General features: G+C 48.9%; 1 protein-coding gene across 2 annotated transcripts; it reads right to left on the bottom strand.

Moving 5' to 3' along the window:
- Positions 1–379: 379 nt before the first annotated feature.
- ADRB1 (adrenoceptor beta 1) lies at positions 380–14,812 on the bottom strand. 2 transcript variants are annotated; one of them, XM_064663378.1, is made up of 3 exons: positions 13,124–14,812; positions 3,514–3,568; positions 407–1,910 (listed from the first exon to the last, which is right to left on the bottom strand). In XM_064663378.1, exons 1-3 carry the CDS (start codon positions 14,795–14,797, stop codon positions 1,849–1,851), a joined length of 1,791 nt encoding a protein of 596 aa, XP_064519448.1. In that variant the 5' UTR covers positions 14,798–14,812; the 3' UTR covers positions 407–1,848. The 2 variants fall into 2 exon arrangements, with proteins under 2 accessions (XP_064519447.1, XP_064519448.1); XM_064663377.1 differs by having other exon boundaries at positions 380–3,568.
- Between the last annotated feature and the right edge of the window lie 1,208 nt (positions 14,813–16,020).

The following is a 16,020-nucleotide window of genomic DNA, read 5'->3' as shown; positions in this document are numbered from 1 at the left end:
CTCAACATTCCCTGTGCTTTTGTGTTCAAGAGCAGGATCGGACCCACTCACCTCACAACATGGAAGGGCTCTGTTGTGCTGCATTTACATCTACAATACAATGCTAACTGATTTAAGAGCTGTTTTACTGAAGAATGAAAATGCTTGATTGCAGAAAAATCTTGGAGTGTACCTTAATAGTCCAGAGAGGTGCTGCAACTGCCCCAAGGCCTTTGTGACATGAGCTGATGCCTCTCTCCATTGGTTTTTTCAAGAACATCCTTCCATCCCTTAAGCAGGGGCCTTGGAAAACAAATTACTGCAAACACAGATTTTTTTCTATAATGGAATGTAACATTAAAGTAAACACTGGAACATGGAGACAAACAAAGCAAAAAAAAATCAGGGAAATAATCCTTAGCTTCTAATGATTTTTGCAAAACATTGCTGAAATTAGGTTTTATTGGAACAAAAATGTATTTATCATATCTGTCAACACTGGAAAATTATGGTTAAATTACAAGTTTATTTTAAACTCTGACGATGATCCAGAAGTGATATGCTATTTATAAATAGCTTATCATACACCACAGTATAAAAAGTACATTGATCTTCTTGTTATTGAGTCAAATTCATTGTTATATACGAGATGGGAATTAGCTTTACCCCTCTGACTATAAAACAGAGAAAAAAATTAAAGCCACAGGGAGGATAGCAGTAACAGCCCACTCATCAGAGTCTCCTGTGAAAAGGACCATAGGAAAATGGGCCCATTGGAAAAGGCCACCCTGATTCCAAAGCTTGTCTAGATCTGGGCTGAGACCAAGTGGTACCAAGCAGCAGAGATCTCTGAACCCCACTGTGGTGCACATGATCTCAACCTCTGACCTTCATGAAAGCTGTTCTCAAGCCCTGAGCCAGCCAGGCCCCACACTGTGGATGGGTGACTCTTTCCAAAGTCTTCTCCCTGTTGTTTTTGGCCACAGCTTTGACAGGACAGCAGGACTGCAGAAAACTTCTTGTGCCAGCTCAGCTTCAAAGCAAGGAATGTCTTGTGGCCCTGATACCAAGTACAATGCACTGCAGAGACTTCTGCAACAAGGCTGAGTAACACATGGTATAAACTGGGCATTAAGTCTCACCATGCAGCTATTTTACCTGGCCAGGAACCTCCACAGGGCTGATGATGCTGGTGCCCATCCATGTGCTTGCTATGCTCCTGGTGCTTCCCAGCAGCTCAGGGACCATGCTCATTTACCAGGGTAGAGCCTACCTGGGTTTTTAGGGGTGCTAACTGAGATCTCTGGCAGCCTGATGGCAGCAGTGAGGATGCCCCTGCCAGAGGGGACCAGCGGCTGCCAGGTGGAAGGGGATCAGAAATATTCTCCTTGGATATTTCAGTCTTTGAACCTCAGATGGAGGACTTTATCCAAGCTTCATTAATATCCCATTAAAAAAGACAAACATTCTCCATTGTTAGGGCCAAGCTGAGTCAGTGTGCTCTGCTCTGGTGATGGTATGGCCATAGCCCAGGCTATGTATGTGTGTGGGGGATGGAGATGATGGGCTGTGATACAGCAGCACCAACGCAGCCCATCATGAAGCTGGCTGGCTGTGGAGCATGCAGCAGCCCAGGCCTGCAGGCAGTGCAGAGGTCATCACTGAAGTGGCAGGGAGCCAAGGAGGTGACTGTGGATAATGCTGCAGAGCTGCCTGAAGAGGGGAGATGGGAAGCTGGTGGTCGGAGCTGAGCTTGCGGGAGGCTCCAAGCAGCAGCAGCCAGGAGCTGAACGGTGACATGGGGAGATAAGGCTCTTGATGGATAGACCGCAGAAGGTTTGGAGGCTTTTGTTCTGCTTGGATAAGGAGTCAAATATTCACATAGATAAGTTTCAGAAATGCATCTGATCTGAAGTCTTTTTTGTGTAGGGCTGAAAATAGAACAAGAGAATTCCTCTGTGGCTTTCCTGGTTCCTGGGTTTTCCTTCACCAGCACCAGGCTGACCGGAATTACCCATGCAAGCAAAGCAACAGCCAGGACAGCTCTAACAGGTAGACCCTCCCTGAACCTCAGGCATTCAACTGTGCCAAGATGCCAACCTTACTTACAGCCTGGGGCATAGGGGAGATGATCCTTTGCTTGGTTACTCTCTGTTCCTTGTCATCTTGGTCCACAGAGCTGCTATGGGTGGTTTAAAACACTGTGAAGGAAATGCCCTCGCTAACATTTGTGTGTATCTTAACATATTCGTTGGCACAGAGTTTATATAACATTGCCTGGCACCGCTTCACTGGCAGAGTTATACCCACATGGAGCATCTCATTGCGTGCAAAGATCTGCAATAACCTGCTGATGAATGGCTGCTGGTGGCAAAGCCAGATAGCAGCACCGATGATCTTGGCAGACTCCTACCCTCCTTGCGCACACTTGGACCTAGCTGAGGGCTGCAGGCAGCACACCCAGGATGGCCAGCAATTATGTTCCAACTTTAAACTGCAGTGCTTGAGTGGAGTGCTTTTGGAGGGCGCATAATTTCCTTGGAAATAAATTAGAGTGCTGTACTGTACTCCAGTTTCCTTGTACCATAAGTTGTTTAAACAGTTTCTCATTATGCATTTCCCATTCAGACAAAAAACAGACCACAAAGCCTGAGGCACCAAGGCTGGTAGGAAAATGGAAATCCTGCTCCAAGTAGGCAGAGAGCAGCTTTCCGGCTCTGGGCAGGCGCTGGCAGACCCAGGAAAGATTTGGGGCAGGAAGGAGCAGTAGCAATTTCTGGCTCTGTAGAGACCTTTCAGGTTCACCTTTGAACAACTATGGCTCCCAGTCAGTTTTGAAGCATTTCTGTCTGAGCAATCCCACAGCTTCCACATGCCTTAGGGAGGACCCAGATCCAAACTCTGAGGGCAGAGCAGCAGAGGGCTTCCAGCAAGCCAGAGAGTCCACCCCATTTAGGGTCAGCTCATCTTCGCCTTCCCCCATGTCTCTCCCTGACCTTCCCAATTTGCTATTTATAGCTTTGCCCTAATGATCTCCCCCCATTCCACCCCCTAAATTTAACCTCTTCCTTGCCAAGTGGGGTTTGGAATTTACAGGAGAAAGTTGTTTATGTTAAATAGCTTTGTAATAGTTTCCTCCTCTGCCGCCTCCCTTCCTTCCCCAATAAAAGCCCTACAGCATGCTTGGCAAAGCCTGTAAACAAAGGAGGGGTTTGGAGATCCAACCAGTTTTTGGTGAACCCAGTGGGGAAATAATGTCTCTTTTGAAGAATGTTAAAGCCTGAACTCATAATAGTAGGAAACTAGTATCCCCCCTAGGTAAGGAATTGCTTACTTGCAGCTACAGGGCATAAAATACAGATGTCCATGTAGTCATTGTTGGGTGCAGGGGGTTAACCCTGTGTGTTTTCCTCACTGGTCAAGATGGTGTTGATGGCAGAAAACCAATGTGTTTGTTAAGCTCCAAATACTTGAAGTTGTGACAAGTGAGCAGGGAAAGGAGAACACAAAAAGGCAGCAGTGTTTTGAACTCACCTAGATTGATGAACAGAAGCACAAGGCAATGAAAATCCATTAGCCTGACTGTTCCCTGCAGAGGAAAAACAGGCACACAAAATCCAATTCATTATTCTCTTTCTTATTTAATGCTAAGTAAGTCATTGAACTTTACTACTTGATCTATCCATTTTCTTTAGTAGAAGGGCTGCAGGAAATCTTTCTCTTCTCAAAGGGGGTTTCAAGTTTCTCACCGATATCATGCAAAAAATACTTGGAGTGTATGAGTAAAAAATAACTGCATTTCAAAGGGAGCTTGAGCCATGAAGATAAGGATAATTTTTCTCTTCTGAAGCACAGAACCAAAGAGTGGAGGCCCCTGGGAGCTGGGAGCACCATTGTTCTTCTTCCAGGTCGTTATCTGGAGACAGGCCCTGTGATAGACTCTGATGAGGCCACGGGAAGGATTATCTGCTGGGAGTGCTAATGGCATGCATTTGACAACATCAACTGTTTAATTTATGAAGTGACTTGTAAAGTAAAGGCAAAGCAATTCATACCATGCAACAGCCCAAACACATCTGGTACAATTAAAAAGTATCTCATCAAAGCCCAGCCTGCTCTACAACCCCATTTACTTAGTTAAGGCCACGTAGAAATGTTCCACCTTCCTAAAAGGCAAAATCCTACTGGATTTTGTGCTGTGGTGGCAGTGTTATATAATGAGAAATATATTAATGGAAACTATCCAGCACTGAAATCATTCCAGCCTTTTTATCACCACATTCCTTGCTCCCACATAAGTGAAGTGTGCAGGAATAAAAGCAGTTAAACATCATCCACCAGAAGACACACATGATGGGGATTGCTCACAAGCCCCTAACAGCTCAGTGGTGCCCATCAGTGTTGGGATCCATATATACACTCTGGGCAAACAGAGCTGCTCTTCCTGGGGAATTATTTTTTCCACTGCTCATGGCTTGGGGCCATATCACCCTCTTGCAGTTGGGGACTGTTTAGTGTTGTCATCCAGTACCTGAGTAGCTCATTCAGCTCCCCTGGTTCTGATCTCTGCCAAGAGTTCAGGAGTTTGTCCCATGCTCTTCACTGTGGTCTCATGGATAATCAGACTTAAATAATGTTTTTCTTCTATCGCAGGAGTATTTGTACAAAACTAAATTTATTTTAGTTTTTCACATGCAATGAGAAGCTTAATGACTTAGTCATTAAGCTTCTGAATAGAATATTCAGATCAGCCTCTGAAGGGAAGGAAGGTGTGGGTGGCAAGTCTTCCTTTTCTCAAGCATGGTTCAGGCAAAATGACGGGCCAGAGGGTGCTGGTCTGAGCCTCACCTTCTGGAGCATCACCACTGGACATGAGATCTGTGATCACAGTGATGGATTCAAATCAGGGCTGCTACCAAAACACATGATCTCTGCCCCATCACTCTGCATGTTTCCTATGACCCTCATGAATTTGTTTGTTACCCATGTTCGTGCAACCTGTGTGGGTCAGCTGAAACAAACCTTGGCTGAAAGGGCTGGTTTTCAGCCAGAGGAGCCCATTGCCCACATGGTTGCAAAGGCAGCAGAGCCAGGGTGGGCAGCAGGACATGCAATGGGAGTTGAGGGGAGGAGGATGCAAGCACCAGCCCTGGCTTGGACGGGCTGATGCTGAAAACCACAGACATGCACCTACCCTGCTGACAGATAGCTGGTAACCACCTGGCAGTGAAACAGGAACAAAACCTCTCCTGTGGATGCTCTCAAGGTGGTTTAGAGCAGTGCTGCAACACCTGTTGTTACTGGCAATTACTGCAAGAGCAGCTGCCTTGTGCTCTGTATTAGGTAAAAGCTCCAAAAAGCCCAAGTATTTGACACAAGCTGTTTATGCTCCTGTGCCAGATCCAGTCTGGATGCACTGATAGCGTGGCTGTCCTAGTCTACTGATGGGAACCCCCCAGGGTACCAGTGATGCTTAAGTTGGGGGGGGGGGGGTGTCAGCAACAGGTCCCATCGCACCCCCCCCCCCGCCTTCCCCTTGCCTCGGCCTCCCTGGCAGAGAGAGGGCAGCTCCTGCCAGGGGAGCATCCCACACTGCCCTGGTGTCCTAAATGAGCTAATGGAGATTTTATTTGACGGCTCCCAAGTGAGTATTTAGGGGAAGAACAGATAAACAAAACACTTCTTGCTCAAGTCTTCAAGCAGGCAAACTGTGAAACAATAGGAGCTCTGTGGGACTCCCAGTTCACCTGCTCCAGTCCAACAGGAAGCACTCCTCCCTCCACAGCACAATGGTGGGGCTGGCACTCACCTTTGTGCCTCAGGATACCTCTGGAGTCCCCTCTGACACTTGGGCGGGTGAGAGGGCTACACATTATACACCCGAATGGGAGCAGAGGGAGGTGACTGGGGGCACCGTGAGCTGTCCCTGGGGTGGCACTTGTCCATCAGCACGGCTTGCACAGGATGTGCAGTGGCATCTGTAACCCCTACTGGACCAGTCAGCACAGGGTTCTTCATCTGCACACAGAAACTTTAACTCTGAACAGTGTTCTCCCTTCCCCACTAGGAAATCTCAACTACTCAACTACTGTCAACTCAACTGTCTCAACTACTACTTCTTAACAAGAGGTCTTTAAATTTTGGACACAAAACACTGTTTAAATTTTACCACCTGGCAAATCTTTTGTCATGAGCTATTGTGTTGCCCCTGCAATTGTTCCTACGGTGGCAGGGAACTCTGCAGTCCCCCTCTGAGGGAGGGCAGCTGAGAGCCTTTGAGGGAGCTGCAGCACTCATCTGGCCCTGCAAAATGACTTGTTGGTAGCTGTAAACCAGCAGCTTCTGAGATTTTGAGCTCTTTAGTGTCTCTGTTTGCCTCTTTGGTGCATACACTTAGATCTGCCTTTCAAAGCATTGTGCCAATGAGCTTAAGACCAATTATCAAAATGATTTTGGTAGGAAGAAGCTAAATATCATGGCTTTGAGAGAGACATGGGGCCAGGCTTGCAAAGGTACACCACTGCTTAGAGACACACAACAGTGGCTAATGGCTAAAGCACTGACCTAGTAGAAAATCCTCATCTAATCTCATTAAGGACAACAGGATTCAGTGCATTACACAGGATCAGAAGGGAAAGGCACACCATTACATCTGAGATGCTCTGCTAATCATGGCAATGGCAAAAGTCTGGGTAAGCTTCTGCTTTCTCCTTTAGGTTGTGAACCTGGAGGTCAAGACTGATTTTCTATTTGTCTGGGAATTTTGCACTCTGTTGCAGCTGGTATTAATAAATTTGAGCATCAATCCTGGAAGGAATGGGTATGCCCAAACCCAGACACTGATCAGCATGGTACTATTCATGTCTAGATGCAGACTGCTGCCAGGGCACGACCAAAAAACTTGTGCTGTTGGGTGCTAAGGCTGAGCATGCAAACATGCCGTGAAAAAACCTGGAAGCTGAATGGGGCAGGGAAGAAAAAAAAGAGAGTTTGTGAAGCAAATGTGCCTGCCAAGCTGCCAGTTTTGGTGAACCAGGAAGCTGATCAGCAGTTCACACAACAAACCTGAACACTCTTCCATTTCCAGCACGATGGGCCCAATTCTGTCGCTGGTGTTTGCAGGACAGAGCGATGACTCAGGGCAGTGGCACAGTCAGCAGCAGCTTGCACCAGCATGCCCGGCACAGTAGGCACACCCTGCAGCACCCACGCATCCCCCCCGCAGCACTGCCACCCCTGGAGGCCATGGGGCACCTCCTGCTTGGAACCACCCGAGAGGATGCTACTTGGAGGGAAGGGGGAGATGCTGAGGGGGTTGTTTGTGTCCTGGGAGCCGTGGTTGGCCAGGGAGCTGTGTGGCTTTACATGGCTGAGAAGTTGCTCAGGTGTGCTTTAGTCTGCTGCTGTTACCCAAAAAGAGTAAGAAAAACTTTGAGGAATGTTTTTCGGGCATGTTTCAGCTGCCAGTCCCTTGGTGGCATTGTCCTGCATGGAGGGTGTCTTACCTCTCACACTTCTTAACCTGCGTTTCCACAATGCCTCTGCCTGGTGCTTCCCTATCCAATAAAAGGCAACACCTATAGCATGGCCAAAGATGTCCCAGTTTTTCTTTTTGCAATGACAATCCTGGGTTTGCTTACCAGCATCACCTTTTTTATCCTTTTCCCATCTTGCTCACTTTTTTCCAGCAGAGTTTGACAGCCTGAAGCTACTGATTTGCAGGGATAAATCACCTGCTGTTACCATGGGTCTGCTCCTCATGGATGGTCAGGCACACAAACATCTCAAAGAAAAAGCATATTGATTTCTTCTGCGAGATGATGATCACAAATATTGTTGATCTTACATTATACGTGATTGTTTATATAAAGAGAAAGAATCTTTACTTCCTCCTGGGACGTTTGGGAATTTGGCAGGCTTTGAAAGCGAGTCAGTGGTGCATAGGGTAATGCTCCTTCAGGGGGAGTGTGCTTACTGCTATTGCAGGAGATCACATTAGTGCTTTTGACACGATCAAACAGAAAGTTCCAGTTAAACAATGAGTTTTTAGGATGAAAAGTGAAACGTTAAGAAGGTGTGTACAACTCCATGAATTTGCTTCATTTGGTTCGTTGATGTGGTGGTAACAGAACTATTTTTAGGTATAATCCTTCAAACAGAACATGACTTCTCCTTTCTGATTAGTACAAAGCTGGCTGCTAGTCAAAGGATAATTATTTCCCAACACATCACCTAACACACACCAGCAAACAAAACACTCATTATTTGAGCTATCCAATATTAACTGTTGTTTAGCAGTTAACATTTTCTCGACAGCTTTAAACAGGACTAATTGCTCCAGCTTCATTAGCAGAGGTCATTTACTGTTGGTAACAATACTTTTCTGGAGATAGTCCCTGGATGAGATTAGATTATCAGGTCAAATTCTGCTCCCGGTGGCAATGATGCCTGACCCCATTTGGCCTCACGAAAGTCTGCTCTTTCAGTTCATAGCTTCCCAATTTCCAGTCCTGCAGCTGATATATTACATAAAGGAAGTAAATGCACTCCACCAGACGGGAAATTACAATAAATTAGGAAAGTGTGCGGCACAAGAAAGGTTGGCAAAATAGCCAGTTAAAAGTTATTATTAAAACCACAACCTCAGATAGGGTTTAGAGAAAAAAAAAATAAACCTGATAAAGAAGGTGTCCTTATAGTTGAAAACATGTCAGCAAAGAGGGAAAGCAGTGTTTGGAGAAGAACCAGTGTGGCCTGCATCACAAGCACCCAGCTGATGCTATCAAATGCTGCATCTGCTACAGGCATGGTTCAGATCATAAGCCACTTTTTTTGCACATAGTTTCATGCTGATTGGAGCTACAGCCAGTGGATGCTGAGGGTTGCAGTCTTCAAGTGCAGCAAATTTGCAGGAGGGTTTCTGTGCAGCTCTCACAAGTGGGGAGTCCTTCTGCAGGGCCTTCAATAGCCTGCTGCACGTCTGAAACAGCCTCAACTTTCCTGAGCACACGGAAAACTGAATCCAGGCTTTCAATCCAACATATTCCCATTTAAACATGTGGAGTGAAGCAGCCTTCTTTTCAGAAGTGCTGAGCAAACACTGCTTAGAGTGAGGCCGGCGCCTTTGAGAATCAGTCATCTTCCATATGGAAGTCTCAGGCATCCTTGCCAAATAATTTTGGTCCTGGCAGCTGCAGGACATTTTCTCTGAGTGGATTTCTGGTTTACCTGTGTCTCCCTTCCCTGCAGGCCTGTGGCTCTTTGCTGTTACTATCCTGCCCATGTACGTGTGCAGCCGCATGCCTACCACCTATACTTTCTGACTTGCAGCTCCAAGTGCTAATCCATGTCTGGTTTTCGTCAGAAAAAAATATTCATCGTGAGCGTTTGACTCATTGCCTCCGGAGTATTTCAGCTGCCCCACAACACTTTTCAGAGTATCCTTCTTCTCTGCAGAGAACAGCCTGTTCTGAGCATGATCCACAGCAAACTGCTCGCCAGCAGCCTCCGGTTCCTCGCACACGTGTGTGCCATATGTCCTGCTCTGTCCGCACCGTTACTGCGCCACTGCTTGTCTCACGCCGTGCAAGATGGACTGGCATCCACCATCTGGGCTGCCAGGTGGATTACCTTAGCTGTCCATGAAGGCACTCAATGTGTCAGCCTCCAGACTCTTCCAGCAGGTCCTCAGCTGGCAGAAATTCAACAGCAGACAAATCCTGACCGCCTTGCTGACAAAGCTGGCCCTTCTGCGGCCAATGGACTAAATTCATCCTACCTCAATGCCATTTCACTTGTCCAGGGGAAGTATCACCCAACACAGCTATTTGGCTGGAAAAGCCGAGCAAGTTCTGGCCATAAATTTCTCACCTAAGTCAGACCCTTTTGAGGCAAAATTTTCACCACTTTTTGAAGTCCAAGAACATAAGCGTTTAGGCGGTTAAAATTAAGTACGTGAACTGATTTATGAGATGAAGAGCCAAGTCCATTAGATTGCCCTGCTCCATGCAGTAGGCACTGTGCTTCCCCAGGATGTGCCACCCTGCCGAGGATGAGGGCTTGGCAGCCGCTGCAGCTCCCAGCTGGGCACTGGGGCCGGATCCTGTCCTGCTCTACCCAGCAGGAAGGGACCTGGTCCTGCCCTGGCTTGCTGCGATCCCCAAGGCACACAGGGAGAGCAGTGCTGCCTCCCCATCCTGTCCCAACCCCAACATGCACAGCCAACATCTCCCTGCAATCACTGGCATGAGACATCGCCATCCGGTGCGCCCTTCTGATCCTGTTGTATTTGCTGTAATCACAGATAAAAACAGATTTAAAAAAAACCCCAAAACATCTGGTGGCAAAGCCCACTTCCCTTAGCTCCTGATCTGATGTCAACCCAGCATTTCAAGAACCCCATTTCACTATTGTCAAGGGAGACACCATTAACTGCAACTCACATCAAACCCCAGTAACATCGATGGAAAACTCTTATTTACTTTTCTGGTCCCTTATTTTGTCTTTTCATAAAAAGCATAACTTTTTTTTCCCCGTGGAAATACAACATTAGAAATTGCAAAGGACAAATTCCTTAACTTTGAAAACAAAAAGAATGAACAAATGGTTTCCAAAACAAACCATTAGCCACCACCCTAAAGAACTCGCTTTGGGAAGTGCTCTTCCTGGGAGCTGATTTTTAATTAAACTATACTTCTGAGTTTTATAAAGCTAAAAGTGGCTTCACTTTTATTCTGCACTAGGTTTTTGTTGCTCTATCTGTCGTGTATTCATTTCAGTAATGAAAAACTTTATGAAACCACAAGGATACAGCATATTTTCATAAAGCAATAAAGGAAGACACTCTTTTGAACTAGTGACACAAATCTGCAGCACTTCTGTTCACTGTACCTCCTAACTTGGATCATTCAGCTATCATGATCTGGCCCCCAAGGAGTATGTGACTGTCGGCAGTGCGCTGCATATGACCTTTAGCTTTATCATCTACCAACCAGGTACTTTTATTTCACTCAGTGACACAGAAGAGGTTTCTTCAGTGTTTAAGTTTGTCCCAGAGTCCAATCCTGCTCCAGTTATGCTTCTTCCATTCCCTCAAAGGGCAGCTCCTTTATTACAATAGGAAGGAACCAAAGTCTGGACTCCTCTGACCGGCTCCCTGGCTGCCATCTCCCCTTACAGGGCATGAGCCCGCCCTGGTACTCATTGGGCAGGGGTCTCCCCCAACCTCCTCACTCAGCACCAGGACCCATCCCACTGGACACACATCACCCACATCACTTGGGCAGGATCAGGCATGAGGTGGACCTACTTGTGGGGTGGCATGTAATGCATATGGAGATTTCTTTCTACTCAAGACCATTTCTAGCTTTCAAATTAAACATCCTCTGTAATCTTAACTATTCTGGTCTCTTGACTCCTGGCCTCGTACTCCTAACAAAAAAAACCAAAAAACCCAAACAACAACAACAACAAAAAAGAAACCCCCAAAAACCCCCAACAAAGAATATATTCCAGAAAGGAATAGTTCGAGAAAATGAGTGTATTCATTATCAGAGTGGAAACACCTTGTCTTTTAGCCACTAATTTTAAGGGAAGTCACCGGACCTCAGTGCAACAGGAACACAACCTTACTGCGTTTCAAACAGGTTTTTTACAACACTGTGTCAGGAAAAGCCATTAGATAGAGTTGTATTGGTAATCTGAGCCATCTTTGGAGAAAAACAAATGCTGTTCTTCCCATTATAAGTAGGTATTGTTTCAAAACCTATAGAGACACACTTGCTTGTGCTGCAATGGTATTTATTGCACATAGACCAATTACTTACACAGTAGTAAATTGCACCAGAGTATAAATATGTTATAAAACACACACAGAGAGGAAAATGGAAATGACACACATGTGCTAAAACAACAGCAGATTCACGTGGGCATTTGGAAATAAAAATAATAAAGTCTCTTAAGATATTTTAATTTATAATATGATATATTTACAGTACCTTCAAAAAATAATATTAAAAAAAGTCACTCTCTCAATAAAACTATAACAGATCAGACAAAACCAGAAATCAGGTTCAGGGTCAGTGTTACTCAAACCTCCGTTTCCTTTTCAATTTGCGTGTGTGTGTGCAAGTAACATCTTCAAATAACTTTACAACTCTTAACACTGTGCAAGAAGAGGCTTTGCCGACATTTTTTAAAAAAATGTGCAGTAAATTTTTGTTGCCGGGATTCTCCCCCTCTCCCCCGTTCATCTGTTATTACAATGAACAAGCTGCAGAAGGCTCCTCGCCCCCCCCCCCCCCCCCCGCCCCTTTTTTCATAAAATCCTATTAGCGGTATGTAAATATGCTGTTTAATATAAACATGGTCCGTTCATTCCCCTGTACAATATGCACAGTTTGAGGTAGAAGTTTCTCAGCCTGACTGCTATTGTCTGGCCGAAGGAGATAAGCGCAGTAACTCACTGCTTGCTGATGCAGAGGGAACAAGAGTGTGGGTTGGGTTGTTTTACCCCCTTTCAAAATATACCAGTGCTCCTCATTACTCATTATTTTTCCCTGTCGCTACTCTGCGGAAGGGGAGAGCACGGCTACTCTGAGCTTAAAACTCATCTTGGCAGCAGATCTCCGTCTCGCCAGCCGTACTCTGTGTCCGGAGCACCTGCAGCACCGACCCTGCGCCTCCCAAAACTCCAGTGCTCTGGGTGAGGGGATGAACCCCGGGGCGAGGCGGGGGTGGCCGGGACCCCAAATGCAGCCGAATTCAGCCGTCAAAGGCTCGGGTTCAGCCTCCATCACGGTCCCGGGACAGGCACCCGAGTGCAGGCGCTGCTGCCGCAGCCCCCGTCGACAGCGCGTTTCCTAAAGAGAAGGCGGCTGTCCCTGGGACGGGCTGTTTATTTCCTTTGTTCTCCGGTCAGTGGGTTTCCTGTTTGCTGTAGTTTCGGATGAGGTATGTCGTACACCACTTCACCTGCTTTTATTCCTTAGTAAACACCCGCACTCTCCCTGCGAAGGCAAGGGATCGTTTTGCTTGGCAATAGCATTACCATCAGGCATCTGCCGGGGATTACTCCTGCGTGTTTCCCTGCCTGCCATTCCCCCCTGTCCCGGGTCTGACGCGGCACCCCACGGCCCCCCTATACCTTGGACTCCGAATCGGAGGTTTTGCTATGTCTCTCCTCCAGGCTGGACTCGCTGCCGCCCCGTGTGCCCCCGTTGTAGTCGGACCAGGTCCCTGCCAGGCTGCGCTCGGGGGAGCCCACGGTGCTGATCAAGCCCCCGGGCAGCCGGGCCAGCTCCCCGCCGCCGCCGTGCAGCCACCGGTCGGCTTTCCGGCGGCAGCAGAGCAGCCTCTTGAAGGCCTTACGAAAGTCGGGGCTGCGGCAGTAGATGATGGGGTTGAACGCGGAGTTGGCGTAGCCCAGCCAGTTGAAGAAAACGAAGAGCCAGTCCGGCACCAGGTCCCTGTTGAAGACGTTGACGATGTTCACCAGGAAAAACGGGAGCCAGCAGAGGGTGAACACCCCCATGATGATGCCCAAAGTCTTGAGGGCTTTCTGCTCCTTCATGGCCATGATGCGGGAGCTCTTTCGCTTGCTGGCTCGGCCGTTGCCGAGGATGGGCTGGTGGTGAGGGTGAGCGGGCAGGGGCGTCTGCGGCTGCTCCTGGCTACCGTAGAACCGGCCCTCGCACCTATCGATCTTCCTCATCTGCTCCTTGGCCTCTCTGTACACCCGGAGGTACACAAAGATCATGATGAGAAGGGGGATGTAGAAAGAAATGATGGACGAGGCGATGGCGTAAGCCCTGTTGGTGACGAAGTCGCAGCAGCCCGGGTCCTGGTAGCACTCCAGCGCCTGGGGGTCCTCGTCCCGCCACCAGTGCATCATGATGGGCAAGAAGGAGACCAAGGCAGAGATGGCCCAGACGGTGCAGATGATGCCCTTGGCCCGACCCTTGGTCATGAGGCTCTGGTAGCGGAAAGGTGAGGTGATGGCTAGGTAGCGGTCGATGGCGATGACGCACAAGGTCTCGATGCTGGCCGTCACACACAGCACGTCCAGGGAGGTCCAGCACTCGCAGAGGAAGGACCCCCAGAGCCAGGTGCCCCGCACCACCAGCGTGGCCCCGAAGGGCACCACCAGCAGCCCCATCACCAGGTCGGCGCAGGCCAGCGAGGTGATGAACAGGTTGGTGAGCGTCTGAAGCCGCTGCGTCCTCCCGATGGCCGCGATCACCAGCACGTTCCCGGCCACGATGAGCAGCACCACCAGGGCCATCAGCAGGCTCATGCCCACAGCCCACTGCTGCGACAGCAGCTCGGCGGCGGGCAGCTGCCTGCTCCCGGGCGGCACCGCCGTCACCCCGGCCACGGAGCGGTTCTGGGGGCCGCAGTCCGGCGGCAGCCACCCATCGCCCATGGCTGTGCGGGGCGCTCCGGCCGCCGCTCCGCACCGCGCCGCGGGCAGGAAGGCGGCGCCGCCGCCGCCGCCGCCCCGGGGCTGCCGCATGGCCCCGCTCCGCGCCGCCGGACCGACCGCCCCGCACCGCCCCGGCACCAGCCCCGCACCAATCGGCACCCAGGGGGTGGAGACGGACCGCCCCGCCCACGCACCGGCGGTATGCCTGCCCGTATCCCTGCCGGCATCCTGCCGGTATCCTCGTCCGTATCCCTCCTGGACCTCCGTCTTTGCTCTGGCTACGCTCCTAAAAGGAGGTTGTAGCGAGGTGGGTATCGGTCTCTTCTCCCGGGCAACCAGCAGTAGGACAAGAGGGCACGGTCTTAAGCTGCGCCAGGGGAGGTTTAAGCTGGACATTAGGAAGAAGTTCTTCACAGAAGGAGTGATCGGGCATTGGAACGGGCCCTGGAGGTGTTTGAGAAGAGACTGGATGTGGCACTTAGTGCCATGGTCTAGTAGACAAGGTGGTGTTGGGTCAAAGGTTGGACTCGATGATCTCAGAGGTCTTTTCCAGCCTGGTAGATTCTGTGCCTGCCCCGCGGCTGCTGGGCACAGATCTCCTCCCCCCTCTTCCCTGGGACACCCACGCTGTCGTACGGCAGCCGCGAGGCAGGCAGGGGATGTGAGCGGGAGCAGAAGCTGGAGCAGAAGCTCCACCTCTTCACCCCTGTAAAAAGCAAAATGCCAGATCCCGGCACTATCATCATCATTCTCCACTGAAAAGTAATTGACATCCCCTCCCATGGGATGTCCCCCACCAGGGACAAGCCCCACACTCTCGCAAGCCCCCTGTCACCAGTGTCTCCTTCCCCAGCCTGGGCAACCCCAGAGCCCCATGGAAAACCTTCTGGCTTAAGGGATAATGCTACCAGCTCTGTGCAGAGAGCTATGGCTTGTCCCCTGCATTTCCCCACCGTGAATCCTCTTTTCCCCATCTCATCCAGCCCTGCCAGATGAAGGCACTGCAAAGTTGAGAGGTGGGAGTCCCAGCTCCCCTTTCTGACTTTCCTCCACCTCACTAAACAGTTCTCTCTGGACTTTTAAAAATGCGGGCAGCAGCTTCAGTCTGAGCAAACCACACTAAATCTAGGGACTGCTCTAAGTATTAGTACTAAATCTAGGGACTGCTCTAAGTATTAGTACTGTTAGTGCCATTATTGGTGGTAATGAGCAATAAAGTTCATGAAACATCCCAAGGCTGCAATGCCCAGATAACAGACTTTGATCGAATCCCTGCCCAACTCCTATCTAATTCCATGAAACCTGCTGCTAGCAACTAGTTGGATTGGCTTCTCATTTGCTTGCTTGGCCCTCTATTTGGCTCCAAAGCTGTAAGATTACTCTTGGGTGCATTTAACTGCATTTTACTCCTCTTTAAAACTTCTTAGAATAAAGTGGAACAGCCACTGAGTAAATGAGAGCTATGTCCCCTCTCTCCTGCTTTTTTAATCATCAACATGTCTTACAGCAGCACCAAACATTCCCCACAGCACTCTGGGAGCAATTGGTAGCCATGGCTATTTTCTTTCCTCTATATATTTATTCTGCTAAGACTGCTCCACTGTTCCAACTGGACCATA

The sequence above is a fragment of the Pseudopipra pipra genome, chromosome 8 (genome assembly GCF_036250125.1).
Source record: "Pseudopipra pipra isolate bDixPip1 chromosome 8, bDixPip1.hap1, whole genome shotgun sequence".
Classification (NCBI taxonomy): Eukaryota; Metazoa; Chordata; class Aves; order Passeriformes; family Pipridae; genus Pseudopipra; species Pseudopipra pipra.
Note: the sequence above shows the minus strand (reverse complement) of the source record. Positions and strands in the feature narration are given on the sequence as shown.

Excerpts from the sequence above, each read along its gene's own strand:
- ADRB1 (XM_064663377.1), bottom strand. The coding sequence starts at position 14,797 with ATGTCCAGCTTAAACCTCCCCTGGCGCAGCTTAAGACCGTGCCCTCTT. Across the intron at positions 3,569-13,123 it reads CCTCCGATTCGGAGTCCAAG|GGAACAGTCAGGCTAATGGA; the intron begins GTATAGGGGGGC and ends TTTCCTCTGCAG.